The following is a 27,405-nucleotide window of genomic DNA, read 5'->3' on the forward strand; positions in this document are numbered from 1 at the left end:
TGAGCCACCCAGGTGCCCCAGATCTTTTCCTTTTTAGATAAAGAAAACGATGTATAGTTTTTGCTCACTGATGTTTATTGAACTTAGGTTGGCACATAGTTGCACTATGTGTTTATGCTCTTACATACAGCTGCATCTCATCTTAAATGTTTCTGAAAACATGTACTCCTTTCCTTCTAGAGAAAGATGGCTCCTTCAGCTAATTTCAATGATTTGACAAAGGTTCCTTACAATTTTTTTTATACCCGAGCAGCAGCAAAAACACTGATGCCAGAGAAGTTGCCAAATCTTAGCTAACCAAGAAATCAGAGAATACTCTATTTTTGAAAAATTCAAATAAGTTTCAATGAGTACAAACAAGGAGAAAGTCGATAAATGAACTATTTATTTACAAACTATTTCCTTACAAAATAAAGGTATTCTTGTCAAATCTACATTGAAATTACTTATAAAATAGTGCCCAACGTATTACATAAGGGTTGATACACTTCAGAGTTAACTATAATTTTTAGTTTTACAGAAATGGTCACCTAAGCATGACAAGTTTAAGGGTCATAATTTATATTAGAGTTGGCTTAAGTTTGGAGCTCTTTGATAACTTATTTAAACCAGATTTTTATAATTAAAAAAGCAGTATTTTGATAACTCCATAAAAATAATCTTCTTTTAAATAATGCTTTCAAAACATTAAATGATGCTATGTAAATTCTTTATTAACCCAAAATGATACAGTCATTTAATATCTGCAGACTAATAATATACAAGCATTAGGTACAAAATAAACATATTTACAAAGTAGATACATTTTGATTATAATTTTAAATATAATTTTTAGAAAAGAGGCAATGAAATCTTAGATAAATGAGTTTTTCCTTAATCATTTAAAAAAACCCTCTTAAAAGCTTTTTCTGTAAGTGTACAAACTATTCTGTGCCTTATAGCAGGCAACTAGTATCTTTAATCTTGAGATATCTTTAAATAGAAATCCAGCTCAACTCAAGATCAACTCATCACTTCCCAAAGTCCCTGTAGGGTGAATCCATCCTTCAATTTCTCTATTGCAAGCCCCAGTTCTTCTGAAAATACAGGTTCACGATCTTGTTGCTTTTTGTGAGACATGAGGATGAGATGGGAATAGAGAAGGTGGGCAAGGAGGAGGGAAAAAAAAAAACAAAAAAATAGGATTCACATAAGTTCTGTGAGTACTAAATGTTGGAATATAGAAAGTTTTTTTCATATACTATAGGCAAAATGTCCTTACCTTATTGCCATCAGCAAAATAAGCCTATAAGACAAAGAAAATGGTATTACACATACTCAATATGTAATAGGTCAGTGGACTAAGAAACAGGTAATTTATGAAACAACTGTGTAACTAAATATATTTCCCATTCTGTTACTATGTGTCTTCTCACCCATCTTTACTAAGCTAGTGGCAGATTTCACTTGTCAATCATTAGTAATGACTACAAGCTTTAAGCTCCAAAAAATGTGCTTTGTAATTAGTATATAATTAGCATTGTTAACTTAAAAGAAGATAAAAAAGAATGACCTAAAAGCTATAAAATTTCATCCCTACTTTTGGTTTAGAAGAAGATACTGGCAAAACAAAACAAAGCAATCAGTGCTTCGATGTATCAGCAAATGCATACTTTTGAGGTAGTAGTAGTCGTTTATAATGAAATATCTTACATAAATTTCGTACTTGTTTAAAAATATTTGTTCCTGGAGAGGTATGCTAGTCAGATTTATACACTACAATATATAGAAAGCATTATTATTATTCTGGCTATTAAAGCTAAATAATATAAATTTGGAAACAGAAAAGCCCATTGTTCAAATATCATTTTTAAGATAATAGACCAGTAAGTTGAAGGGAAGTCCATCTCATAAAGATTAATTATAGAAAGTAGAGATTTTAAAATAGTTTAATTACGATTTAACATGTTCTATTATTCTGAGCTATGAAAAATCTTTCACAGATCTGAAATCCTCTAAATAATTGTGTTCACAAACTATTTCCCAGTTTGGTAATTTAAAAGTAGTTTCACACAAAGAAAAAGTCCCTAACTTAAAAAAAAAATTACTTTCCAACTTATGTTTAAGACAATTCTCAAAAGTCTCAAGTTCTACAGTGTTTCACATACTTAAGCCATTACTTAATTAAATATAACTCAGATTTAAAAAATCGTTTTTAAATCTTTAAAAAGATTTTTAGTAACTCTTTTTTGTCATGCTCACCACAAAAGCATCCGTGTGGTCATCAGAGTCTATTTCTACATCATCTTGAATCTGCTCAACTGTCAGAGCTTCAAGGGGCTGTGGCTAAAAATCAGCAGATGTTAAAATTCATCAAGGAGACAATATCAAATAATTTTAGTAAAATGTGCTGTGAGAACTGTAAATACTTGTAAAAGGATAAAACAATTGCAAATGACTCGTCTTAGAAAAATCACTGTGTAGTTTATATTGTTTACTTATTTGTGTGAGTGTGTGTGTGTGTATGTGTGTGTGTGTGTTTGTGTGAGTATGAGTGTGAGGGAGGGAGGGAGGGAGAGAGAGAGAGAGAGAGAGAGAGAGAGAAAGAGAGAGAAAACAGGGGAGAGAGAGCAGGGGAGGGGCATAGAAAGAGGAAGACAGAAAATCCGAAGCCGCTTTGTACTGCCAGCAGAGCCTGAAGCAGGGCTTAAACTCATGCGCCACGAGATCATGACCTGAGCCGAAATCAAGAGTCAGAAGCTTAACCAACTGAGTCACCAGGTACATCATGATTTATATTCTATTAAAACTACCTTGAGTAATAAATCAGTTAAACTTTAAGGGTTTAAATATGAAGTCAATGTCATAAAAATATTAAAATGACAAATTTACATTTGTCATTTACATACTTAATATGACAGAGATAGCCTTAAAGAAAAACACTCTTGTTGGACTTTATCTGATTTTCTTTCACATGTTTTTAAAAAAACTATGTTTGGATAATAGCAAATTTTCAATTTTCCTCACAACTGAAATGAACTATGATTTGCATGGACTATTCTAATGGTAAAGCAGAATAAAATGTGCTGGTATTCACTTTTCAAATGTTTTAGTATCTTTGGTGTGTTAGGTACTATGCTAGTACTACCAAGGGTAAAAGGTTCCTGGCCTTACCCACAAAAGGTCTGTAATCTCATGGGAGTGGAGCAAAGGATAAAACACAATTACAAATAACTAAACATATGAAACATCCAAAATTGCCATTTTTATTAGTCCCAAATGGTCCAAGATTAACATGATATGGTTTAACTAATGAAAAATAGCTGTAACAAATGCAATTTATCTATTATAATAAGAATGTATATAGACAGCACAACTTCTGGCTTGTGAATCCCAGAAATTTTCATGCTGAAAAAAGTGGCATATAGTTAGGCCTTCAAAGACCCTAAAGGATGAAGATGATTTCCACAGGTAGGACTGGGGGGAAAGGTATTCCTGGCAAAGGGGACCAGCATCAGCCAAGGTGAGAAACCACAGGCTGTGGCTGAAGAATGATGAATAAACCAGTGTGGTCGGATAGGAGTCTCAAGACACAGGAGAAGCTGGCGTGGCGATTGTACTGAAGCTCAGGGAGCACCGTTCACACCGCGTTTACCATGTTCTCGTAGATGAGCAGTGCACAGGCTGCACAACCAGACATGGCGGCTGTGCAGATAGGGTAGGAAGTGTAGATCGAAATGTAGACTGGTGTTTAATACCAGCCCACAGAATTTAGACTTTATCTATACTATAGGCAATCGGCGGGAGAGGTGTGTAGGGTAGAAGTGCATTGCTTGACAAGAGTGACCCGATTCTCTGAGGATAGCCTCAATGTTTCAACCACATTCACAGTTGTGTAACTGTGTATAAGTAACTTAGCCTAGCCAAGCCTCAATCTCCTTAACTGTGAGATAAAGATAATAATACTGGACTTCAGAGTACTGTTGGGAGGATCAAAGTAAATGATGCCTATAAAGTTCTCAGAGCAGTGAATTGGAACAGTAGGTGTTCAATGCAGCCATTCAACATCTATGAATATTCACTAAGAGCCTATTATGTGTTAGTTCTGATTGCTGGGAATACAGTGGTTAAAGAAAATAGATGAAAATCCCTGACTTCGTGGAGATTATTTATAGTGGAGAAGACTGATGAGCGTTACCAAAAATAAAACAAGCAAGCAAGCAAGGATAAGGGACAAAAAAATGATGGAGGATGCTGTTTTAGATGGTAATCAGGGAAGACCTCCCTGAAGAGGTGGCTTTTGAGTAGGGACTTACATGAAATGACAAGACTGAGTTATTATGACTGGCTATTATTATGTACTGGGGGTCAAAAAAGAAGAAAAGAGAAGAAATGAGAAACAGAGAATGGGTAGGAAAACTAACGTACTGAGTATCTCTCATGTGCATGGCATTTTATGGACATGATCAATAACTTCATGAGAGATATTATCTTCATTTTATAGTGAGAAAATTATAGCTCAAATTTGCCTAGAATCACAAATAAATGGTGAGATTGGGATTAAAGTTGGGTTTCCAGGTTCCCAGGACCATGACTGTTCTACAACATTATTGTGCAAGGAAAAGTCATAACAGTAATTGTGGTTTCAGTATAAAGAAGGGGATAGGGAAAGGGAGGAGGCTGCATGATTGACTGTGTGAAATACGACAGTCAGGAAATCTCTGAGGTTTTGAGCACGACTGACTTTGACAATGCTAAAAATAAATAAATAGATACATCAGTAGGATGGTGCTGTTGAGAAAAATGATAGCATTTTAGGTATGCCAATTTTGAGGTATTCAAGTTCCAGTGTATCTTGTAGATTTGGAGAATTATTTACTTACCTAAATTATTAAGATAAACTTTTAAATGAGAAATTCAATTTATGTTATTTGGAATGCTCATTTGTGTGAAAATGTTCATGAACATTTGCAGCCATGGTAATGTGAGAGAATGTGTCAAGGTCAGAAAAAAAGGTGTGGAAGTCGTGTACAGAATTGAGTGTGGACGGAACTGGAGGAGGCCTGACATTGCTGAGGAACGCACAGAGAAGGCTGAGTGAACGGGAGAACGCTGAAAAGTGCGGGGTGGGAGGAAAACAGAAAAGAATGGTTAAGGAGATGAAACACATGAGCGCACGTACAATGCAGTCAGCAATCCGGAGAGAAGTTTCAGCTGGAAGGCAGGGGGGTATATACAGAATATTACAGAGAGAGAAAAACCACAGGCATGGAGTGCTACCGGGCAACAAGGGCCTGGCTGAAGTCAGAGGGTGTGGTCTTGAACTTAGCTGTCCAGCCCTACTTCTTGATCTTCTCTGGTCACGTGCTGTAGTCCAAGAGCAGAAGAGATGGATAGTATATAGGCTGTGTGATGTGGCTCAACATGCTGAGTACCAGCAGGGACCCTGTTGAAAGAGTGGTGGCAAGGGCACCAGTATACAGTGAGAACCCGAGCAAAATAACAGACAGCAAGGGCACCTGTGAGAAGACTAGTCAGCGAGGGCACCAGAGACTGTGCCTCTGGCAAGGGTCGCGCTGACAGAACAGACAGTGGGGACATCTCGGAGGGAGTGGCCGGTGAGAACACCAGTGATAGAACAGATGACAAGGGTCCCAGCTGGAAAGGCTGAAGAATAAAACCAAAGGAGAGAGTTCATATACCTGGAGAGCACAGTGGGTTTGGGGCAAAAGCCAGAAACCGTACAGAAAGCGAAGAGCAGACATATGAACATGATATTCACAATATTTCCTAACTGGCCCGTCAGAGGCACTGAGGAACGGAACAGACCTGGGCCCTACTGCTGGAGCAGACTCCTAAAGGTGCTATATTGTGTGGCCCTGTGGGAAGAGCACGGTATCTGTAAATCCTGTAAGGTTTGCCCAAATGCTAATGGGCGACAGAAGTGGAATAAAAATCAGAGAGCAAGAGACTGAAGTCTGTCCACATCATAGGAGCCCTGCACATGGACACTTCTCTGAATAAACCGCTCACCTGAAGGGCAGGAATGATGATGGAACAGCAGTGAGCAGACAGGCGGATGGCCACAAGGTTGTGATGGCCGAGAGGGTCGTGCTCACTGAGCAGTCTGTACATTCATCATTTTAAACAAAGTTCAAAATTAAATTGTACACATGCGTTTATGTCTTAATTTTATAGATGGTGTAAAAGCAATTCAGCATAGTCTGTATTGTATATACTGAACTAATTACCTTTTCTTCCATCTCATAATCCACTCCAAATATAGGACTGGCAGAATAGACTTTGTGAAGTGAGTTGATTTCCTTAACTGATTCTTGTAGTTTTTCCACAGGATCTATTTTAAAGCCAAGAACATATCCTCCACTCTGTAAGAAAAAAAAGGAAAAAAGAAAAAACAAGCCTGGGAATGGTATTTATAGTATATGATAAACTATAATTCTAATGTCCTTATTTCAGAGCACCATAGGTAAGCCGATTTTTTTAATTAAAATTTTTATAATGAAAAATTTAAAGCACGTACAAAAATAGAATAAAAAGTACAATAAGCATCTATGTAGCCATCTCCAACTTTGACAAGTAGCAATGTATGGCCAACTCTGTTCCATCTTTAACCTCTGTCTCCCCCAAATCTCCTCCCTTTATCCACTTAGGATTATTCTGAAGCATATCCAGGTATCACATAATTTCATCTGTAAATATCAAAGATGATACTTTAAGATTAAAAAAATACACTGTATATTGTGATGACCAAGGAAACTAAGGTGTTCTTGAGCTAGACCTTGAAAAAGCAGAAACCATATATTAAAAGAAGAAAGGGAATGGCCTAGCTGAGGCTATCTCCTAGAAGAATTAGGAAAGAACCTGACCACGACAGGCTGTTGTTGAAGAGTGTTAAAAAATTAAGTAGCCAGCGGCTGGCTGGCTCAGCCAGAGAAGGCTGTCACTCTTAATCTTGGGGTTGTGAGTTCAAGCCCCATATGGGGTATAGGGATTACTTAAAAAAAAAAACTTAAAAAAAATTAAGTAGCACACTGTGAAAGGTGGGAGCATACACATTTGGGTTCAAATTCTGGTTTTACAACAAATTTACTAGCTATCTGATGGTGGGAAACATACTTTCCTTAATCTTTTAAGCCTCAATTTTCTAGCCATAAAACAGTTATCTAATTGTATTAAAGACAATAATGTATACATGACATTTGATACAGCTCCTGGAAACATAGCAAGCACTCAGTAAATGGAAGCTACTAATCTGCAGGCCAAGGGGAAGGAGTGAGTAGACATTTATATTTAAACTTAGAATTTAGGGAGTGCCTGGGTGGCTCAGTCGGTTAAGTGGCCAGCTTCGGCTCTGGTCATGATCTCACAGTTCGTGGGTTCAAGCCCCACGTCGGGCTCTGTGCTGACAGCTAGCTCAGAGCCTTGAGCCTGTCTTCAGATTCTGTGTCTCCCTCTCTCTCTGACCCTCCCCTGCTCATACTATCTCTCTCTGTCTCTCAAAAATAAATAAAAAACATTAAAAAAATTTTTTTAACTTAGAATTTAGAAGAGCAGTGATTTTACAAGCAAGTAAATATTTTATTTAAATGTATTTCTGCAAAGAATTGGCCTAATGGGACACAGCAATTATATTTAGATATGGTAAAATCTGCATACGGTAGTATAAAATCTCAGGGTGCATGTGTTATATATTTGTATATATCTGTGTTTCTCAATGACATTCTTGTGAATCAGACCTGAATCAAAACCTATCCCCACCATTTACTAGTTGTGAGACTGTGAGCAAGGTTCCTAACTTCTCTAAGCCTCAGTTTCCCTGAATGTAAAGTGGGGAAAAATAGTGACTATATCATAGGGTACAGATTGAGATAATCAAATCAAAAGTACAGTGACTTAACTCTGTCATTAAAAATGATAATCATGGGGCACCTGAGTGGCTCAGTCAGTTGAGTGTCCAACTCTTGATTTTGGCTCAGGTCATGATCTCACAATTTGTGAGATGGAGCCCGGCATTGGGCTCAATGCTGACAGCTCAGAGTCTGCTTGGGATTTTCTCTCTCTCTCTGCTCCCCCTCTACTCTATCTCAAAATAAATAAACATTAAAAAATGATAATTATAATGATGATAATGGTTATGTGTGCCCAACAAGGAAACATAAGCAAGGTTCTTCCTTATGTGGACAGTTACTATACAACTTTAAACTTTTCATATAACTTCATGTTATAGCTAATATGCTTCTTGGATGTAAACTGGTTACTATATAAATAAAACTAAAAATATAGACTGTCACATGGTTTAAAAATCTATTAAAGATTAATACAAATATAAAATATCTTACCTGCTGAGAGCTTTCTATGACAAGAGCTAAACCAAATTTTGAATCTCTGATCTTTATTGAACGCTAGATGTAAAATGAAAAAGAAAAAAATGCATATTTTTACTATCCAATAGTAGTGATTCCTTAACACAAGTTTTTCAACTTCTACAAAATAACTACTTTTCATAATCTAAAAAAAAAAAAACCAGAATTCTCCCTCTTTCCTTCATTACACTCCCACTGAGATCAAGTAAATGAAAATGTTCATACTAGAAACAGGCAGAAAATTTGTTTGGTAATAAAAAGAAGACATCTCTGAAATATGCACAAAATTATCTGACTCAAATATCCCCCACAATCAGGGAGTCCACAACTTTTCTGAGTATTTTAAACCAAAGGCAAGCAATCTTTTAGTACTGGAGAGCCAGCATCTTTTGTGGTTCCTAAGGCTGGGTTAGATTTTAAAAGTCACATGAATATGACTGTCCTGGTGACAGACTGTGATGATATCAGATTGCAAGTTGTTTGGACCAGGCTGAAGTCATTCCAAAGGCCATTTTTGGTAACTGTATTCTTCAATAACAAAAAGTATCGTATTTGAAAAACAAAAAGCACAAGGTTGTTTACTGCTCAGTAATTTTTTAGTATAGTAGAGTTTAGGTCAGGCAACATATGTAACATGTAAACGCATATAAATCAGCAATGAACAATATAAACACCAGTTTATCAAATACCTAGGCAGAGTCTATCTTCCCAGCCATGATTATAAATTCTTATATTTCTTTAGATGGCCAGAAATCATTTCCTTCCTATCAGTTTTTATGTTATCTGTTTAATGTGTTGCTTTTCTCCACCAGACTGACAACTCTGTGAAGGCAGGAACTGTGTACTAGCTCATGATGCTCACGATTATATCTCTAGCACCTAGCACAGAGTGGCTGCCAAATATTTGGCAAATTAACAATCAGATATTTTAAAGTAACTCAGAAATCAAACCATTTGGAAAAAGGTAGGTTTGGGAATAGTTTGCAAAGAATCATCCTTCTTGTAAACCCAGAAGTCTTTTAAAAAATGACATTTTCCAGATATCACATACATTGTGTCTATTCAATAAATAGTTGTTAATGAAACGGCTTAGTCCTAAGACTACTCAAATCCCACAATAAGGGTGATTATCATAGGCAAATCACACAGGATTTTCATTAACTGTTTTTACGTTCCACCTAATATGCACGAGAATCCTATATGTAATTTCCTTATGTAAATCAAATTCTTCAGTTTATCAGAGTTTACTATTTGTTTCACTGAATCACATACTTATAGCAGCAACAGCAGAAGATATAAAAAGAACCGACTTCACTCTCAAAACAGACTGGTCTCAGATGTAGTTAGTTCTTATTCTGGATTTTAACAGCTTTATTGAACTTAAGCTAAAATCTTTATCGCTAAAAACCATCATGATTCCTTTCACCAAACCTGTAGTATGAATCTAGCTTGTATTAATGCTGTATCTTTAAACAGTGAAAAGCAGTTCATTCACAGAATTAAAGAATTCATTCGGTCTTTAAAAGCAGAAAAGTGTGAAGACAGCCAAAACAAAGTGTGTGGAGCGGTGTGCTTAAGACTTGCAAAGAACCACTATACATCTACTTCACATGAAAAGTTATGGAAAACATTAAACATTAGTAGCTAATGCCCTCTGACTGGAATCTAAGAAAGATCCATCTGAGAGAGAGAGAGAGACAGAGAGAGAGAAAGAGAGGGAAAAGACACATCTTTCTTTAAAAATTTAAAAATCCTGCATATATCTCTCTTAACAGCAAGTTGATAATGGTGGAGTTTCCCTTGAATGTAAGGACAGTTGGGTCTTTTCTATGCTGAAATTGTAAATTCTCAACATTTTAAAAGTCTGCTCTCAGCTACACTGCTGCCACTTAAAAAGAGGGACATAGAGGGGTGCCTGGGTAGCTCAGTGGGTTAAAACACCCGACTCTTGGTTTTGGCTCAGGTCCTGATCTCACGTTCCGTGGGTTTGAGCCCCACGTCAGGCTCTGTGCAGACAGTGTGAAGCCTGCTTGGGATTCTGTCTCTCTCCCTCTCTCTCTACCCCTCCTCTGTGCACTCCCTCTCTCTCTCTCTTTCAAAATAAACTTGAAAAAAAAAGGAGAGAGATACAATTCATCTAATCCTGAAAGTTCCATTAACTACTGAAGAGAAATAATTTATTCTACATTAAAACAAGATCACCAAAATGCATGCACTTACAATTTGCAGATATGGTATGCTGACGTTAAAACTGTCATTCATATTTGCATGCCACACAATTCTCACATTGGTAATAAAAAAGGTTCCTAAATTTCCCTGTGAAAGATGAGAGATACATCAGTGATCATTTGTTTGAATACTTACTCTTTATTTTCTAAACACCAGAATAATTCTGATTATCACAATAGCAGAGAATACCAGAATTGAGCATCATGGAGTACTGATGACTTCATTATTAACGAGTCAGTACGACTAGATGACTGAGAGCCTGGATTCTGGAGTTAGACTCCAAGCATTATGCCATCAGTATTTACCAGTTGCCTGAGCACGAGTAGATTTGTTCTTGGTGCCTTGTATCAAATGTAAAATGGAGATTTGATTAAATAATCCCTATAAATACAGCCCTTATCACAGTGTATAGCATATGGTAAGAATTCTACAGTGTTAGATCTTATTAGGGCTACTGTTCAAAACCTGGAGTAAGTTAAGACGAGGGAGTTGTGGTAAGAGAAGACAAAACACATGTGATAACCCCATTAGTCCATAAGAGTTGTTTTATGGCTCTTCAGTGCTAACTATGAATCAAACTGTTTACCAATTACAGGGCCCTTCAACATCTACTCAGAATGACTTCAAGATGATAGCTAAAAATATCTTTTAAAAATCTTAATAGCATGGCACCAAAATTAGCTGCTTCTACCATTTATATCATAATCTACCTCCACCTCCTCCCCACCATTATACTTTGAGGTTGGGCATAAAACATTAACTCACAAACCCAAAACCTAAAAAGCCCTCTTCTGGGATGAGCAGGTTTGAAACATCAGAAAAGACCACTTATTGGGGCACCTGGGTGGCGAAGTCCATTACGCATCTGACTCTTGGTTTCGGCTCAGGTCATGATCTCACCATTTCATGGGTTCAAGCTCTGCATCAGGCTCTACTCTGGCATCGGGGAGCCTGCTTGGGATTCTATCCCTCTCTCTCTGTCCCTCTTCCAACTCACACTTTCTCTGTCTCTCTCTCAAAATAAATTTAAAAGAAGACCACTCATTTCTCAATTAAAATTAAGTTAATAAACATATGTATAAGTATATATATTTTACTCATCCACTCTCATTTTATAAGAAATTGTTATACAAAAAATTTCAGCTCCCTTATTCCTGGCCCACATTCCATTAAACAATACTAAGTCTAACTTTATAACGAGTAATTATTTATGTCATTCTTTCCTCTTATTTTAGAAGAACAGAACAACTTGCAATATTCCTAAGGATTTTTTAAAAGAATAGGAGGGCATATTTTATTTTATTATTTTTCAATAAGCATAATTAGGTTGACAGTAACATCCATATTTTCAATAAAATATTTCTGATAATCTTGAACATTTAATTAGTTAACGAATGTGGTGTGGTACTAGATGGTAAAGATCTAATTATGAACAGACTAATTCCACCCATACCCTTATAAAGCCTACAAGCTAATGTGGGGGTATAGACAAGCTCTGTATTTTAGAGCAGGAATAATTTGAGGTGGCAATTAAGTACAGACTGCATAAGCAACACAAAAGGAAGGTTTCAGAAAGTGACATCCTGGCTATGACCTAAAGCAGGAGTTTATAAACTACGGTCTATGGGACAAATCTGGCCTGCTGCCTCATTTGTATGGCCTATAAGCCAAGATTAAGTTTTACATTTTTAAGTGACACATGAATACTATATGAAATTGAAATTTCAGTGTCCATAATAAAGTTTTATTGAAACACATGCTCACTTGTTTATGTGTTGCCTATGGCTGGTTTTATACTACAGTCAAGTCAGAAGTTATGACAGAACTAGTATGACCTGAAAAGCCTAAAATATTTACCATCTGCCCTTTAGAAGAAAAAGCTTGCTGATTCCTGATGAGGAGTAGTTATTTAGACGGAAAGCTGTCTATACAACCATTATCAGAGTTTAAAATTAGAAAGTAGGGGCGCCTGGGTGGCTCAGTCGGTTAAGCCTCCGGCTTCGGCTCAGGTCAGATCTCATGTTCGTGGGTTCGAGCCCCGCATCAGGCTCTGTGCTGACAGCTAGCTCAGAGCCTGGAGCCTGCTTTCAGTTCTGTGTCTCCTTCTCTCTCTCTGCCCCTCCCCCTCTCATGCTCTGTCTCTCTCTGTATCAAAAAATAAATAAAACATTAAAAAAAATTAAAAAGAAAATAAAATTAGAAAGTATTTGTAATTTAAATTTATGATTCAATCTTTAGCAAAAAGTTCTTCATTCAACCGCCATAGCTTTACCTAAGTTGTAACACACACAAAGGATGGAAACTATTCTTAGTAAGATACAAATTTTTCTCTACAAATTAGTTTGTTACTTATTCCAACTATTTGTTGCCTGTATGCTTCTACTGGTCTTAAGTGCAGGCGCAAATGAGAAGTTACAATAATAGATGTAGGAATCACCAAATGAGTTATATCTTTAATTCCATAAAGGCCAGATTAAAAGGCTTCCATGACTATCCACCCCACGGCTTTCCTCCATCAGCATGAGTTATCAAGATTGGAGGGTAGTGCAGCAGAGGGGAAGACAACAGCTCTCAGATGAACCAGATGTGGGAGGTCACTTAATTTTGGGGGCCTGAGTTTTTAATCTATAAGTGAATGGAGACTGAACTTCATAATCTCCAAGGTCTATTCCAGCTGTAAATTCTACATAGAACAAATGTTGCTAAAAAGAGCACAAAACCATAAAAATATGAAAATCAGAATATTATTTTATATCAAGAGCTATAATGCTATCTGATTAGGAGAGGTAATACTTAATTTTGACAGAGTTATATGAACAAACTCAATGATAAGTGAAAAATTAATTACTAAAGCACTGACCCAAAAGGTTCATTAGCTTTTTGCACAATACCTGATCACTGGATAAATTCCATACTCCATTGATTTTATCATATACATGTTCTTGTGGTAATAATCTTAGTTGCTTGTTTTGAATTAGTGCACTTCTCAGCTTAAAATCACGATACATTTTAGAAGTTTCATATGCTCTATAAAAAAGAACAAACAAAGACTAACCAACCCTGAAAATGTGGTTTTCCTAGGTTATGTTTACCTATCTACCAAAATATGCAGTTGTGTTTTAATTTTTTTCTAATGTTTTTATTTATTTTTGAGAGAGAGAGAGAGAGAGAGAGAGAGAGAGAGAGAGAGAGACAGCGTGAGCAGGGGAGGGTCAGAGAGAGAGGGAGACACAGAATCTGAAGCAGGCTCCAGGCTCTGAGCTAGTTGTCAGCACGGAGCCAGATGCAGGACTCGAACCCATAAACCGCGAGATCATGACCTGAGCTGAAGTCGGATGCTCAACTGACTGAGGCACCCAGGTGCCCCCAAAATATACATTTATTAATACTTTATGTACATCACTCAAGCAATTACTATAATAAATTTCAAGTTTTGCTTTTCAGTAAGTTTTGGTGGTCAATGTCTTTTATAGGCCTTACATTTTGGTATAGTATTTATAAATTTTGTCTCAGTAACCTATTTTTAGATGTCTGATTTTTAAGACAACTCATATACAGCACAGTTGAGAGTAAACAGATTTTCTCTCTAAACTGAAAAAAAATCCTTACCTGTAATAGACACGAAAATTATTTTCCCTATCAAAATGCTTCCTTCCATTTCTGTTTTAGTCAAAGGCACCATTATTCTTTTGACATAAACAGGAGTCCAATTACTTTTCTCATTGCAGCCTGCAAACATTATGATAACATCCACCTCTATATAAAAAATTGGAATGAAGATGTACCAACTCCAAAAGGGACCACACACATATATACACACACACAAATATACATATATACATGCACACATATATACAATATAAAATCCGTCCTAACTTTTCTTCTCTATGCCTTCCTATTGACAAATAATAATTTTCTTCTGTATTTCTGTAATATAATTATTCTGTAAATAATTCTGTATTTATTAGTAGTTTTAATTAGTTTTATTATACCTTTTTGTATTACTTTATTATAACATTTGATTAATCCTAATTTTACTCCACAAAATTATAGGCTAATTTACTCATTTAATAAGACTAAAGGGTTTTCTTAGCCTGAATAACTTTAGAAGCCATTTACATAAATCATAATATTCATTGTTAAACTTGTGATTTTTTACTTTAAGTAATCTAACCTGTAAATTGTGAAAGAGGAGAGGCGCCTGGGAAGCTCAGGTGGTTGAGGATCTGACTTCAGCTCAGGTCGCAACCTCACGGCTGGTGAGTGTGGGCCCCGCACGCTCAAACTCTCTGCTGTCAGCGCAGAGCCCAGCTCGGATCCTCTCCCTCTCTCTCTCTGCCCCTTCCCTGCTCACCCTCACTCTCTCAAAAATAAATAAACATTTTAAGAAATTGTGAAAGAGGAGGATTTGAGCATTTGGCTATAAAACTTAATCTTCTTTAGTGCTGTAATCATCAATGTTTAACCAGTTAGAAAAATGGAAACTATTTATGCTGTGAGTTATTTGTGGGGGAACTCTTATTTTTATAATATTGAGGAAAAGCAGTTTCTATGCTTCCTTCATACTCCTTTTCATATTATATCTTTAAGAAAAGGAAACTAAGAGCTAAGGTTTATGTATATGTCCAACAAAACTGGGACTTAGGTATATGTCCAACAGAATTTGAAAAATATTCATAATAGCTAAAAAGTAGAAAAGACCCAAATGTCTATGGTTTGTGAGTAAACAAAATGTCCATATAATGTAATACTATTTAGTTATAAGGAGTGAAGTACTGATACATGCTACAACATGGATACACACTGAAAACATTACATAAATGAAAAAAGTCAGATATAAAAGGACACTATATTGTATGATTCCATTTATATTAACTGTCTCAAATAGGCACATCCATAGAGACAGAAAGTAAATGAGCGGTTGCCAGGGGCTATGAGGAGGAGGGAAGAGGGAGTGACTATTGGGACTACAGTACTCTAAGGATTTCTTTCTAGGGTGACAGAAATATTCTGAATTGGATAATGATGATGGTTGCACAATCTTGTGAAATACTAAAACTATCAAACTGTAAACTTTAAAATGGTAGATTTTATGCTATATGAATTATATATCAAAAAATTTAGACCACTAAGTAGGTTAAGAAATCATCGAGGTGCCTGGGTGGCTCAGTTGAACATCCAACTTCAGCTCAGGCTGTGATCTCATGATTCATGGGTTTGAGCTCCACATTGGGTTTGCTGCTGTCAGCGTGGAGCCTGCTTCAGATTCTCTGTCTCCCTCTCTCTCTGCCCCTCCTCGCCCATCAAAAATAAATAAACATTAAAAACTTTTTTTAAAAAATCATCAACAAACTGCAAAATCAAATAAAAACTAGGAAATTAAGAAATAAATTTGCAAAATATATAACAGATGAGAGCATAATGAAGAAATTTATAAAGCTATAGATATGCAAAAAAAAGAAAATTTCGACATCACTAGTAATAAGGAAATGCAAATTAAAACAATAATATATATATTCCTGTGTGTGTATATAAAATCATGTATATGTATATTTTGCCTGTCATCTTAGCCAAGCTTTAAAAAATCATAGTACTTAGGGATGGTTAAAAATAAAGAGCTAAGGTGCTCACTTCGGCAGCACATACACTATAATTGGAATGATACGTAGAAGATTAGCATGGCCCTTGCACAAGGATGACATGCAAATTCGTGAAGTGTTTCATATTTTCTGCAGTTTCTTAGTGAAGTACCACTCTTTGCAGATTAGCTTGGAGGAAATGATATGAGTCAAAGCACATGTGGCACTGAATAATGAACTTGTGATAATTTACTAGAAAAAATATTCCTTAGCAATCTATGATATGAGAATGAAGTTGAGTGACACCTGAAAATCTATGTGCACATATGCTGTTTCTACATAGTTCAGAAATGAGAAAACGTCAACTGGCATTTCCTTATAGGATAAAAAAAAAAGGGTGCCTGGGTGGCTCAGGTCATGATCTCATGGTTTGTGGGTTCAAGCCCCACATTGGGTCTGTGCTGACAGCTCAGAGCCTGGAGCCTGCTTTGGATTCTGTGTCTCCCTCTCTCTCTGCCCCTCCCCTCCTCATGCGCTCTCGCTCGCTTGCTCTCTCTCTCTCTCAAACAAAGATCGAAAAAAATTTTTTTAAAGAGCTAACATAGTGAAAAGAATTTAATAAATAATAAAACCAAAACAACCACACACAAAAACAACAACAAAACTTCTTAGGGAAAACACCCAGACATGCCTTCAACTGCTAGAAAAATAACCTTTTTAATTTATTAACTGAATTGTCCAACTTGGTTATCTAAATTGAATGAATTCTCTATTTCACTGTCACTTCCTTGGTAACTCATTTAATAGACTCTTCAGTAGAATTTCTTCTTTTAATTTTTTATTAAGTTTTGAGAGAGAGAGAGCAAGCAAGCAGGGGAGGGTCAGGGAGAGAGGGAACACAGAATCTGAAGCAGGCTCCAGGCAATGCAGGGCTCAAACCCATGAGCTGCGAGACCATGACCTGAGCTGAAGTTGGATGCTTACCTGTCTAAGCCACCCAGGCACCCCTTCAGTAAAAAAAATTTTTGAATCTTCAGTAGTCTTATGTGTTTTACAAATACTTAAAAGTGTTTATTATAATGCAATATGCTCTTCTATATATCTTCAGGATATTGTAATTTCTTGAGCTTGGAGGAAGATAGTACCACACTTATAAACTTTATCCTCTAAAGCTCTGTATCATAGAATCGCTTTAAAATTATTCAATAATCCATAAGTATTACCATACCTGTGTACTGCAATCACAGAAGTAAAAAGTCTAGGACTTCCAGGAACCAAATTTGTAAATATAAACTCAAAACGAGTACTGTTACATTTTGTTAGTATATAAAGAGCTTCAGTTTGGCCTCGTAATTTCTGTAAGAACAAGTTTATTTAAAAGTTCAGATTTTAAATGCAATTCTCATTCACAGTGAAAACAAAGCCCAACCTCAAATAGTTAATTTTTCTTCACTACATACAATTCAGTAGGATTGTTTAGACTTACCGAATTAGCAGTCCTTGTTGTAATGCTCAATATGCAGTTGTAACCGATAGCTAAAATCAAGCAAAGAATTTCAAGAACATGATAAACTGAGGGAAAGTAAAAACGTCTCTATATGTAACTTTAAGTTTTAAAAATTAAATACATATAAAATGCTTTAAAACATAATTACAAATTTAAGTTAAATAATTAAAAGAACTAGAAAATCCATTCTGCCTCTGCACAAATAATGTTCACAGCATGGGAAAAAGGAAGTTTGCTTCTCTAAAACCTATATTGTATTATTTACTGAACAGCTTAGCACTCAAGAGAAAAAGTCTAGCTGGATAATCTAAAATAGTTTTAAAAAATAAGTAAAATGAAACAACACAATGGAAGGTTGCACTTTTATTAGAATTTAGATCTAATTCTTTGGGATTAGTTGTGATTAGTTGAAACAGGTCATAACAAATTGTCAATGATAAGTAAAGAACAAAACCAAAAGCGAAACCATTCGGTGTAAAAGCACTAATCTCATGTCCAAGAGACAAAATGGACAGACTGAAAAACACTTCTTTTGCATAATGATACAATCTGCGGTTGGTCTAGGATTGTAAAGTTTTTTTTTTTTAATCAACTTAAATTTTCCATATATTTCATGGTACAACGTTTTTGGTATCAAAAGCCACTGTGCAAGTTCATTTGACAAAGTATTTTTATTCCTTAACGTTATCTAACAAAAATACTTACAAAGATTGACTCTGGGTAATGCCAAAGAGTGCCAGATAATTCTCAAATTTGTTACTAAGAGTCTCCCTAAAAGCAAACAAACAAACAAAAAAATAGGTTACCTTAGGTAAGGACCCATTTTTGCAGTAGACAGAGGTGGGCATAGAACTTCTGGCTCAGTATCAGCAGTAATCCTCACAGATGTTTTTATACCTTTAGAAGCTGAACATGTTTATTGTTCATATCTATTCTATATAAAGTACACAGTGCGTGATTTGGAATCCCAGAGAAACAAAATCTGATAGTTACAGAGGGAATACAGGTATTCAACGCCAAAAGCTTGGTTGAATTCAAATTAAAAGAAAGAACTGTGCACTGGGTTTTTGTCTTGGTGGAAGTTGTTCTGATGGGGTCCCAGCAGGTCAAAACTGCACAGGTGAGGGTGAATATGGGATGATATGATCACAAACCCAGTCAGTGAAATCACCCTTCTCAAAGGACTTTCACATACACACTAATCCCTGCCATAGGAGTACTCTCTTAACAGTTCTCATTTACATGAGCCACACTTATATACTAATTTTTCTTGTTTGCTATAAACAAAACGTTTTATTGCTCATATGAAGTAATGGCTAGGCTGAAGTTTGCTTAGGGCTTTATGCTTTTCATTCCTAGCCTCAGACTGACATTCTTACACCGAAACATGGAGGTAGTGGGTCTCATGAAATAGTCATCCCTATAAATACTCTGAGGAAAAAAAAGTCAAGTAAATCTGAGCATGGCAAACTATGTGTTTTACAGATTTATAATGTAATTAGCATATTAGGATAGCTTTGAGATATCCTGAATAAAACTCACTTAACTGTGTTTCTTCAACAATATTTCTTCAACAAATAATAACCACAGAATTCTTTTGATGCATAATCTATAGCCAGGTCATACACTTTCCTCTCTGAAAACCCCTTCCCAAACACCAAAATATAACTGTCCCTGTTTTTCCTAATTTCCCAAACATTGAAATATGGCTGTTTTATTCTCATACAGCTTCAATGTGTAAAACTAATCTGATAATTTCATGTCAGGCTATTTACAGTTTAAATGGATTAAAAAAAAAGAAATGGATTAAATGTGCTAATCTTTGGGGGTATTTATAGTTTGGTGTTTTTTTTTTTTTAATGTTTATTTATTTTTGAGAGAGAGAGCGCGCATGAGTTGGGAAGGGGCAGAGAGAGACGGAGACAAAATCCAGAGCAGGCTCTGAGCTCTCAGCATAGAGTCCGATGTGGGGCTTGACCTGAGCCAAAGTTGGACGCTTAACCGACTAAGCCACCCAGGCAGCCTAGGGTATTTAATTTTAACATGAACCTCCTGAACTTTGTAATGCCTTAATTTGGTCATTTTAAACCACTGGAAAGGAAGGGAAGGAGATGGCTGGAAAAGTCCCCTTCTCTTGTCTACCTTCTTATTAACCAGAAGGTCTGCACACTCCTGTAAAATGCCATTTTCTGGGGGAACTGTTTCTGAGATGTGTACAAATATAGTTACTTTTATTAATAGGAAGATTTCAGGAACTCTGAGGGAGACTTCTGGCCAGGGAGGTGTTTTGCTCTCTCTACTCCAAAGTGCTAGTATATGATTCTGTACTTAGCACTCAGTGAATTGAAAAATGTCCCATTACCCATAGTCTTTGTCTGGACTGGTGGACGGACTGTCACATAAGAGTTCCTGCCAGTCTGTATGAGAACAACCAAACATTTTCAGGGCTTCCTTAAGTTAATTCAGGTTTGTCAAGATCTAGCTATCTAGAGATTATTATTCCACCCTCAAAGGCACAAACTAAGACTTCTTATTTGCTGTGAAATCTTCATACCACACTCTCACCTGGGCCTGGCTGACACTAGGAAGCATTTCATAAATGCAATCTAACCAGTCTTTTAAAAATGGGCCCTTGGGGCGCCTGGGTGGCTCAGTCGGTTAAGCCTCTGGCTTCGGCTCAGGTCAGATCTCACGTTCGTGGGTTCGAGCCCTGCATCAGGCTCTGTGCGGACAGCCAGCTCAGAGCCTGGAGCCTGCTTCCGGTTCTGTGTCTCCTTCTCTCTCTGCCCCTCCCCCTCTCATGCTCTGTCTCTCTCTGTATCAAAAATAAATAAAACATTAAAAAAAATGGGCCCTTACCATTGACGGGATGTGCCAATAGGCTGGTAATGACAGGTTCCCTTCACAGAGAAGAAAGGCCCACAACAAAACCTGAGGACATACCACCCCAGAGCAGACCAGAAGAAAGACCCAAAGAGCAAGTGGCCACTTGAAAGGCTGCAGTGAGCATGTTCTGCCAATAAGGGTTACTTACTGTTCAGTCTCCTTATCTGTTCTGCTAAGGGTTATTCTTCCTTCTCGAGGATTTACTGGTCCTTCTTACCTAAGTGAGGTCTGCGCTCCTTTCCCCCCACTTACTCATCTCCTGAATAAGAGATTTATGACCCCTCTTCTTAAACCTCCTTTCCCCTAAAAAGCCTTTTCAGATCTACTAAGCTGCCTACTCATCCTCTATTTTTTTTTTTTTCTTAAACAGCAGTAGTGACGCTTATAAGACCTGGTCACTGGACATGGCTCCATGTATAGCTGTATGAAACCTGAGAGTTTTCAGAGTTCCAGCCTTTGGGATTTGGTTTGGGGTGGGAGGGACTTGAGAGTCCAGCTTTGGCTGCTCCTCAGTGACATATGTAAATGTCTCACATGATTTTTCAGTGTTTAACCTACAGGGGGACCTGGGTGGCTCAGTCGGTTAAGCGTCCAGCTTCGGCTCAAGTCATGATCTCACAGTTTGTGGGTTTGAGCCCCGTGTCAGACTCTGTGCTGACAGCAAGCTCAGAGCCTGGAGCCTGCTTCAGATTCTGTATCTCCCTCTCTGACCCTACCCTGCTCGCACTGTCTCTGAAACACACACACACACACACACACACACACACACACACACACACACACAACCTACATACAGGCTTCACAATACAGCACTAAATTTGCATTCCATATGTCCATCTCCAGGTGTCGGTCTTGGGAAACTGTGAATTACTCTTGGAGTTCTTAAAAGGAAGCATGGCTCCAGGTAGCAAAGCTATGTACGACCTACTTATGTTCTACTACCTCATATTCTTTTCGTGGGGAGGCCGGTTCAAAAGCCAGATCTATCCCATGCTCTTCAGAGACAGGGATCCTGGAGTGTTAAGAGTTATGTTGGAGAAAGCTGATGTCAAAACTGGGGTTTACTGAAGGACCAAAGTTCTCAGGAAAACCTGTATTCCCTGTGTAACGGGTTTTATACCTATTCTTTCTTCTCTTTAATTCTGAGACAAGTCTTATGTAGATTTAACTACTTCACTTTCACAATTATATTTACATATAATGTTTCATATCTTATTCTCCAGCTAATATGACTTAACATTTGTAAATCAAACCAGAAATATAAAAAAATTAGGAAATATACTCACCTCTATCCCCATTATTTCCTTTGGTGTCTTCAATGGAATCTAAACAATCAATAAGGGCTTCTCCAGGTCTTGTTTTCATTTGTCTAAAATAAATATCAAGGCTTTAATTTTATAGCTACAACCATACCCACTTACAATCTAGTTAGAGACAGGAGAGACATATGCATATAAGACAGCCAACAGTATAAATGATACAGTACCAAATGCTCATGCATTTGAAAATAAGGTCTTGGGGCACCTCGGTGGCTCAGTCAGTTAAGTGCTTGATATTGGCTCAGGTCATGGTCTCATGGTTCGTGGGTTCCAGCCCGGCATCGGGCTCTGTGCCGAAAGCTCAGAGCTTGGAGCCTGCTTCAGATTCTGTGTCTCCCTCTCTCTCTGCCCCTCCCCTGTGCATGCTCTGTCTCTCTCTCTCTCTCAAAAATAAACATTTTTTAAAAAATGAAAATACGGTCTTAAGACCTTCTAGAACCTGGAGATCAGTGGGGCCTGGAGTGACCAGGGACATGCCAAAACTCAGAACTAGAATGAGAGGTAGGATTTGGAGAAGAGAGTGAGAGAACCCATGATTAAAGATGAGAAATAAAAAATGATAAGGGAATGTAGGAAGATTGGTCTGGCTGGAGAAGAAGGTCCATGTTAAGAGGTAGTGAGGGGCGCCTGGGTGGCTCAGTTGGTTGAGCGTCCGACTTCCGCTCAGGTCATGATCTCACAGTTCATGGGCTCGAGCCCCGCGTCGGGCTCTGTGCTGACAGCTCAGAGCCTGGAGCCTGCTTTGGATTCTGTGTCTCCCTCTCTCTCTCTGACCCTCCCCTGCTCATGCTGTGTTTCTCTCTCTCCCAAAAATAAATAAAAAACATTAAAAAAAAAAGAGGTAGTGAAAAATGTATGCCACTGCCTCTGAGTGCTAGTAGGATAGGTATGAGCTCTGTCCTGTGGACGACAGAGAACCTCAGAGGTTTCTGAGTAGAGGAAAGGAGATCAGGCAGTTATGGAAGGATCAAGCTAAAGAAAAGCATCCTCAGGACTTGGTAAACAATTAAATACAAGGAATAAAAGGAAACTGGAGAAGTTTGCTAACTGACAGAATGCATCTAGAGAGTTCAAAAACAAAAACCTAGCAGAATATGTGGCACAGCCTTCTAACACATTCTCCATAGAGTGGACTTAATTACCTACTGAAAATGCAAACACAGTCATATACCTTCCCTGGCTAAGAGTCTTCCATGTCATCCTACTGCCTAGAAAATGGAGTCCCAGATCCTCAGCTAAACATTTTATGATCTGGCTCCTCTCCCTTTCTGGTTATTCCTCTGTCCTCTACCTGCCAACTCTGCCTTCTAGCCAATGATGTTTGTACTTCCAAGACTCTGCTTCTAATGTTTGTTTTATTCTTTTTCTTCTTTCTTTCTTTTTTCTTTTTTCTGGAATACTCTCCTTATGTCTACCCCGATAAGGCTGTGCCCAAACTTCAGGGCTGAACTCAAATATTATTTCTTTAACGTCTTTCCCACGTAGAATGAACTATTCTGTTTTCAGGGCGGCATTTACCACATTAAAAAACAGTAGTTGTCTATGTGTATCTCCTGCACTAAAATGGGGGGAGAGGTATCATTATTTCTAGCCAACAGGACCATTAAGTAGCACATAGTAAGCACTTGATAAATATTTCATAAAGTGGAAATGTTCATGCAATGGACCTTTGTTTGGATTAAGAACCATCCAAGAATAAAAGAAAGTCATAGAATGTGAGCAATATGTAACTGTCGTTTATAATTTTATAAATTCCCTTCCCTCACAAGTTCTTAAAGGATCTAAGACCATGTTAATATTAGATACCTAGCCACAAGTAAGCTTGAGAAATTAATATTTCATTTTCTATCCAAGGTTTTGTTCATGATAAGGAACCATAAGAAGTGGCTAAGAGGCTTCATATCATTAACCCAAGAACCTTAGCTTTACTGTTTTCCAACAGTTAATATCCCAATGGGCATTTTTCCCTCTGGACTTTGGGTAAGAAGATACTATGTTCTCGTTAAGGCATGAAATTAAAAAAAAAAACAAAAAACCCAAGGCTTCTGTTGAGAGGTTCCAAAAGGTAGCTCCTTCTTCCTATTGGTGATTTAAATCAACAAGAAGATGGAAACTTATTATGGAAATAAAGTTTGCGTGGTTAGGACTTTTGGAAAATGCTTATTCCCACCTCCCTTGTTTACAGACGAAGAGGCTCGAGCTCAGAACGGTGAAGTCTAAGGACTCACAACGCGTGTCAGTATTCCAGACCTAGTTAGAACCCTGCGCTCCCGAGTCCCTGCCAACGTTCCTCCACCACCCGACACTGGCACCCCAAGCTCACTTGGGTATACCGGAGGCCCAAGCCCTGGATGGTCCTGGACGTTATTTGGGCTCAGCCTCCTGATGGGTGCCCGGGGCCAGGACGCGGCCACGGATCGCATAGGCCTGAAAGGCGTCCGGGCAGCGGCGGGGCGAGCCCGGGGTCTCCCGGGGAGCGGACCAGAGGCGCAAGCCTCCTCCCGCTCTCGCGAGGCCGGGAGCAGTGGGGGCGCAGGCTCCTCCGGAAACCTCGCGGCGGCGCCCTCTACAGGCCCCGGGAGAGACTCACTTCGAGGAGACGTCGAAGCGGACATCCCGGTCCTCCCAAAGCGCGTCCAGCACCGACATGGTGACCGAGGCCCAACGCTGGCACTCTCGACCGCGGCGGAGGCCGAGTCGCGTCTCACTGGTTCCAAGGCAACGGGTCGCCTCTGTCACGACGTCTACGGCGGGCGCCGAGAGCCAAGCTTCCTGAGGTAGAGTGCGCGTTTTCCCCGGGCCTGTGGCGTCATTAAGCGGATTTGAGGTTCCGGGCGGGCTAGGGAGGTTCAAAGAAGCCAAGCTGGCCCCGGCCCAGGAGCGTGTGCTTGATCTCTGAGCGACTTTCCTAGCCTCCAAACACACATCCTTAAGCCATTCCACCCTCTTCCTCCATATTGCTACAGTCAAGAACTGTAGACTTAAAACTCCGAATTCTTCACCTGGCCCCGCCAGAGCTGGCCCTCGCACCTGTCCTATCTTTTGCCACCCTCTCCTTCTGCCTACCTACCAGCGAGCCAGGGCCCCCTTTCTCTGCCTGAACTCTCTTTCCCCAGATTTCTGCGTGGCCTGTCCTCTGTCACTTAAGTCTCAGCTCAAACGTCAACTGAGGCGGTCCCTGATCTGTCACTGTACCCTGAGCCCCCAGAGGACAAGGCCTGATCTATCTAGTTCACTCTGAACAGTGCCTGGCACAGAAGGCACTCCATAAAACTTTTTGAATGATTCAAGCCAGTTCCTTTCCTCAAATTATGACAATTCTTTAATTCAGTGGTTTTCAAAGTGTGATCTGGGGATCCCTGGAGTTCCTTAAGATTCTTTTAGGGCACCCACAAAGTCACATTATATGACAATAATAGGAATATCTTATTTGCCATCGTGGCTCTCATTTATTCGTTGGATGTACAGTGGTGTTTTCCAGAGGTATGAGAATCTAGCTGTCTTCTATGAAGCCAGACATTAAAAAGTTTGCAAAAAATATAAAACAATGCTACGCTTCTTATATTTTTGGATAATATAATTATTTTTTAAATCGTTATGTGTATGTTAATATGTAATGCGTTTATTACTTTTTAATGAATCAGTAAATGAATTCTTAAATGTCTCATTAAATACCAATAGATATAACCCATATAAACAAAAGCTCTTTAAGGTCCTCAAAATGTTTTTAAGAGTATAAAGGGGTCCTGAAATCAAAGGTTTGATAACTGCAGCTTTAATTTATCTAGCGCTCCTCTGTATTAGGCTCTGTCTAAATACTGGAGACATGGAAGACTATAGATTTCCTCACATTAAAGAAAGTAATGGAGACAGTGGAACATATGGTGGACACAAACTAAGGTGGCCCCCAAGGAGGCCTATTCTTGCATAATCCTCTCTCCGGAGATGTGGAAGAACCTGTGACTTGCTTCTAGCCAACGGAATATGGCAAAGGTGATGGGATATAAAAGTGATGGGATATCATTCCCATGATTATGTCCTTACATAAGACTTGATCTTAGGTGACAAGACTCCTGCTTGCCTTGAAGAAGCCAGCTGCTATGATATAGCCTTGAGGGACAGCAGCTTCCATCATACAGACGCAAGGAAAGGGAACTTACCAACAATCTCCTGAGCTTGGAAGCAGATCTTTCCCCAGGAAAACTTCTGATGAGGCTTTTGCTTCAGGAAGCGTCTGGATTGCAGCCTGGTGTGACTATAAGCAGAAAACCTAGATAAGCCCTGCTTGGAGTTCTGATCTACAGAAACAGGGAGATTGTAAATGTCTGTAGTTTTAAGCTGCTGAATTGGTGGTAATTTGTTACATGGAACAATAGAGAACTAATACAGGTTGTGGTGCTACTCTAACAAGTAGCAGAGGCTAAGACCAGCAAACTTCTGTTAGGAAGCAGACTGATGACTCCCTTGCAAACATGTGCTACCTTTCATGAAAAGGCAAGGTTGGAAGTTTTGAACTGGAGTATCTCTAACTATTTTCTTGTGCCTGGCCCAGTGTTTTGTCATGGGGATGTTGGGGACAGACACTGGTCTCTTTAGTTTCCCATGTCTGCCAAGAGGATTTGTGCTTCAAGGAACTGTACTTAATGGATTATACACAGGAGCATTATTTGCACCACATATAGATGATTTAGAGGATGAGATTATGGATTTTGAGCTGAGGGTGTAAGAGGGGAACCTTGGGAGGAAGCACATTTTTTTTTCCTTTGGGAGGAGCATGAATTGTTGCGTGGCAGAGGACAGAATTCTAAATGCGCCCTAAGATTCCTGTCCTCCTTATATGCATACCTTATCTAATTCCCTTCCCTTGAGTGTGGAAGAATCTATGAATATGAGATTTTGTTATATGGCAAAGATGAGATTTTGCAGATGTTTGATGTCCTTTGAATTCATCAAAAAGGGAGACTATCTGTGGTGGGCCTGATCTTATCAGATGAGCCCTTAAAGGAGATATTTTTTTTCTGCTGGCTTTGATGAAATTGTAGCCAAGTCTGTGAGAAAGCCACATGGCTAGGAACTGAGGGTAGCCTCTAGGAGCCAGTGAGAAAACAGAAACTCCAGCCATCTACCCGTGAGGAACCGAATTCTGCCAACAGCCTGAAAGAGCCTGGAAGTGAACCTCAAGCCACAGATGAGATCTGAGTAGTATGGTAGATCATCCCACTGACACCTTGATTTCAGGTGAGACCCTAAGCAATGAACCCTGACTCACGGAAACTGTAAGACAATAAATTTGTGTTGTTTTAAATTTCTAAGATTGTGTAATCTATTTTATGGCAATATTAAATTAATACACTGACATCACAGTACGACTTTCATAATAAAGACTGAAATGAAAAACCACTTTCACTGTGTTTGTAACTGGAGATTCATATTCTTTGTTTCCCAGACTTTCTTTTCCTCCTGGCTTTGTAAGAATATTTTTATGCGTATGTGTTTTTACTTTTTAAATAAATTGTACTGAA

At 38.4% G+C, this 27,405-nt stretch overlaps 1 protein-coding gene and 1 non-coding gene across 3 annotated transcripts; one reads left to right on the forward strand and one right to left on the reverse strand.

The window, feature by feature from the left end:
- Window positions 1-363: 363 nt before the first annotated feature.
- Window positions 364-24,609, reverse strand: BBS5 (Bardet-Biedl syndrome 5). 2 transcript variants are annotated; one of them, XM_029934438.1, is made up of 12 exons: window positions 24,474-24,609; window positions 21,851-21,933; window positions 18,384-18,449; window positions 17,658-17,707; window positions 17,400-17,527; window positions 13,484-13,619; window positions 10,584-10,679; window positions 8,340-8,402; window positions 6,231-6,365; window positions 2,242-2,325; window positions 1,262-1,285; window positions 364-1,104 (listed from the first exon to the last, which is right to left on the reverse strand). In XM_029934438.1, the coding sequence occupies exons 1-12, from the start codon at window positions 24,530-24,532 to the stop codon at window positions 1,003-1,005; spliced, it is 1,026 nt and encodes a 341-aa protein (XP_029790298.1). In that variant the 5' UTR covers window positions 24,533-24,609; the 3' UTR covers window positions 364-1,002. The 2 variants fall into 2 exon arrangements, with proteins under 2 accessions (XP_029790298.1, XP_029790300.1); XM_029934440.1 differs by lacking the exon at window positions 24,474-24,609 and adding an exon at window positions 24,207-24,339.
- Window positions 16,216-16,322, forward strand: LOC115288755. The gene has a single exon (XR_003907161.1). It is a non-coding gene; the product is annotated as a U6 spliceosomal RNA (small nuclear RNA).
- Window positions 24,610-27,405: the final 2,796 nt, after the last annotated feature.

The sequence above is a fragment of the Suricata suricatta genome, chromosome 3 (assembly GCF_006229205.1).
Source record: "Suricata suricatta isolate VVHF042 chromosome 3, meerkat_22Aug2017_6uvM2_HiC, whole genome shotgun sequence".
NCBI classification, from domain to species: domain Eukaryota; kingdom Metazoa; phylum Chordata; class Mammalia; order Carnivora; family Herpestidae; genus Suricata; species Suricata suricatta.